Here is a 3,356-nt window from a genome sequence, read left to right as displayed (position 1 = left end):
CATGATCTGAGACCGTTTAAATATTTTGTTACTCTGAAAATATGGCAGTATGAAGCTAAACCTTTAGCTTGACGGCTAAAGCAATGCTAAGATTTACACGGAAACGATCAGCGGACATCGTTAAAGTACTATTGGTCTACATTCTTCTTCTATGGTAGCAGCCTGGGCAGAGTAACAGCCAACTTTAAACTGCGCCATCTGTTGGCACCAATTACAGTAGAAAACATGATTGCGACAACACGTTTTTTGGGGAAAATAACAGAGATTGAAACTTTACTGATAATTTGTCCAAGTTGAAAAATGCCCTCCTCCAAAAATATCACGTGACAACCTCATTGCCTTACAGAATTATGACGTCACACACGTAGAATCTTACCACCATTCTTTCCTTTGATCCAAAAACCTATAAATAGGGGTGAAGCGCAACGACTTTTAGTCCGTTTCTCGCAGCCTTGATGTGTGCAGCATTGAACCGTTCGCCAGAAAAGCCTTTTGAAATATTTGGATCCTTTGCAATTGTAACTGTATCCAGACCCAACATGTCTCAAAAAAATCCAAAGGGACAAGAAGTTGACCCATACGCTCTTCCTTGGGATGAGCCACTAGACTCTTCCCTTTCCTCTCTTCCCTGGTGTGACCAAGTGGAACTAGAGGAAAAGCGTTTGGAAGAACTGGAGGATGAAGCGCTCAGAAACGCAGAGAAGATTAAGTTCTTGATGGAGGAAAATGAGCAAAAGAGCGCTCAACTAAAAAAGTTGTCATTCCAGCTTCAAGAAAAGGAAGCTATTATTGAGGGGAAACAACAGGATCTCCATGACATGGACAAAAAGAACCAGGAGCTCCAAGGAAAACTTGATGAAGCCCTGCAACAAAATAAAAAACTTGTCCAAGAGAAGAAACAAGACGGCATGAAGAAGAGAGGGCTGCACAGCAATCTCAGAGACATGGAGCTAATGTACAGTGTAGACAAAAAAAGGCTTGATCGCACAGAGCAAGCAAATGAGAAGCTCCTCCAAGAGAAAAGGCAACAGGAGTTAAAAGAAAAAGAAATGCATTCCAAGCTTCAGAGAATCAAGCAACACAACGAAAGCTTGCAAGGAAAGCTTGATCAAGCTCTGCGACAAAATAGAAAACTCCTCCAGGAGAAGATGAAAGACAGCACGAAGAAGAGAGGGCTGCACTCCAATCTCCGAGACATGGAGCTAATGTACAATGTTGACAAAAAAAGGCTTGATCGCACAGAGCAAGCAAATGAGAAGCTTCTCCAAGAGAAAAGGGAACAAGAAATCAAACAAAAAGAAATGGATTCCAATCTGCAGAGCATCAAGCAACAAAATGAAAGCTTGCAAGGAAAGCTTGATGAAGCTCTGCGACAAAATAAAGAAATCCTTCAAGAGAAAGAGCAGCTGGACAGAAAGCAGGGAGACATGGAGTGCCAACTCCAGCTCATGGAGGGAAACAACAGGATGCTGCAGGTAAAGTTCGAAGAGACACTGCACAAATATCAAGACCTGCTTCAAGAGAGAGAACAGCTGGTCAGTAAGCAGAGAGAAGAAAAACTTCTTCTCCAGGAGTTTGAGAAACAGGAGGCAACATCTAAAGTGCTGAAAGAAAGGTTGGAAGAAAAACAAGCCGTAATAGAAGAAGTGGAGAAAAAATGCAACAAGCTGCAGAAGCAAAACACCGAAACAATCGAGGAGCTGAAAATCCTCATCCTCGAGAAAAAGGTGCTCGTGGAAGAGCAGCTGAAGAAAAAGAAAAAACGCTTCTGCTTCTTCTGGAGGAGGAACACTCCTTCTTTCAGTACTGCCAATGTCGCCTCTTCCTCTCCCACCTCTGTTCCAGCTTAATCCCCCCCCTTAACTACTAACACCTCTCCCATCTCCCTCCCGTTTTTTCACAGTCACCCCCCAACCAGTCCCGACAGTTGACTGCCCCCTCTAGAGCCTGGTTCTGTCATAGGTTTCTTCCTTTAAAGGGAGTTTTTCCTATCCACTGTCGCCTCGTGCTTGCTCAGAGGGGATTGTTGGGGTTTTCTCTCCTCTCTCCCTTTACTTTCCATCCCACCCACCCCCACCTTTTCTTTTTTCTTAATAATTGAACAATAAAAACAATTGGTCACTAATTAAATGTGTCAAATCAATGTCTTTATTCAAGAATACAAGAAATGCGTTATAGCTGCATGTGTGTTTGTGTGTGTGCATAATATGCATACTTTACGTGTTGGATCCAAATCCCACAAGGAATTAAATAAAACAAGAAGACAAACAAAAACAAATATTTCTCTCCCTTCCCAGGTCAGGAATCAGGATGAGGAAGAAATGAGGTCAGATCAGTGCAGGTTTTTGCACTACTGACATAAAGTTTCTGCTGATTAAAAAACAGTATGTCGATATTTCTGAAATACATTTGCAAACAAATAACTTTGACAACTTGTGTTTTTTCATAAAAGAAAAAAGAAAAATCAGAGAGCAGAGCTGGTAAAACAGCTTAGCTCCGCAGGTTACAGGAGATCAGATGCCAAATACTTTTCATGACAGTCTTCGTTATTGCATAAATCTCCCCTTTTATCATTGATCAGTAAATCACTGCATATACATTCATCTAACCGTTATAATTTCATGAGTAAAGACTCTCAGATGACTGAATGGCGGTTTTAGTAAATGTTGAACTTTATTGTGATTTCTATTTTTAGAATCAATTGCACACATTTTGATTTCGTTTTGCAAGCTGCTGATTTCACACAGATCCACTGCCCAAACGTGCCTTTGAGTTTTTCATCATTTAACAAGAATAGGCTCAGGCAATCATTGTGGAATTAGGCTTTGGGAAGGTCTGGGGACAGGTATGATGGTGGTGGTTTTAAAGCACTGTGGCACAACAGCTTGACTCAGGGAGATGTTAAAGATGCCCGCTAGGACATCAGTCAGCTGGTCAGCACGGGCTCCGAGCACGCGTCCAGGTATATTGTCTGGTCCAGCAGCTTTGTGTGGGTTGACTTTAGTGAGAGTCCTTCTCACACTGGCCGTGGACAGGGACAGCACTTGGTTGTCTGGCAAGCGGGTGGCCCTCTATAGTCCGTCTTGCGTCCCATTTAAGCAAGTGCGTGTTCACACTGCCCCTGGATGTCCTGGCCTCTGAGGTTAAGGTGTACGGCTCCTGGTTGTCAACTGACCAATTTATCATGGCAAAGCCTGTGGTGGACAAAAGACAAGAGGCTGATTATAAAAATGATCCATGCACGCCTTATGACCTACAGCATGTACAGTTAACACAGCTAAATGGCTGTGAAATTGTAAAATTACTTTTGAAATAAAGCTATTCAAAGTCAATTAACTGTGACTATAATAATAGCA

At 42.3% G+C, this 3,356-nt stretch overlaps 1 protein-coding gene across 1 annotated transcript; it reads left to right on the top strand.

The window, feature by feature from the left end:
• The first annotated feature begins 432 nt into the window (after nucleotides 1–432).
• LOC146669226 (uncharacterized) lies at nucleotides 433–1,850 on the top strand. The gene has a single exon (XM_085407861.1). It carries the CDS (start codon nucleotides 456–458, stop codon nucleotides 1,848–1,850), a length of 1,395 nt encoding a protein of 464 aa, XP_085263987.1. The 5' UTR covers nucleotides 433–455.
• The last annotated feature ends 1,506 nt before the right edge of the window (nucleotides 1,851–3,356 follow it).

The sequence above is a fragment of the Rhamphochromis longiceps genome, linkage group LG5 (assembly GCF_057381845.1).
Source record: "Rhamphochromis longiceps isolate RC_006_pf linkage group LG5, R_longiceps_female_GT1.1, whole genome shotgun sequence".
NCBI lineage: Eukaryota > Metazoa > Chordata > Actinopteri > Cichliformes > Cichlidae > Rhamphochromis > Rhamphochromis longiceps.
Note: the sequence above shows the minus strand (reverse complement) of the source record. Positions and strands in the feature narration are given on the sequence as shown.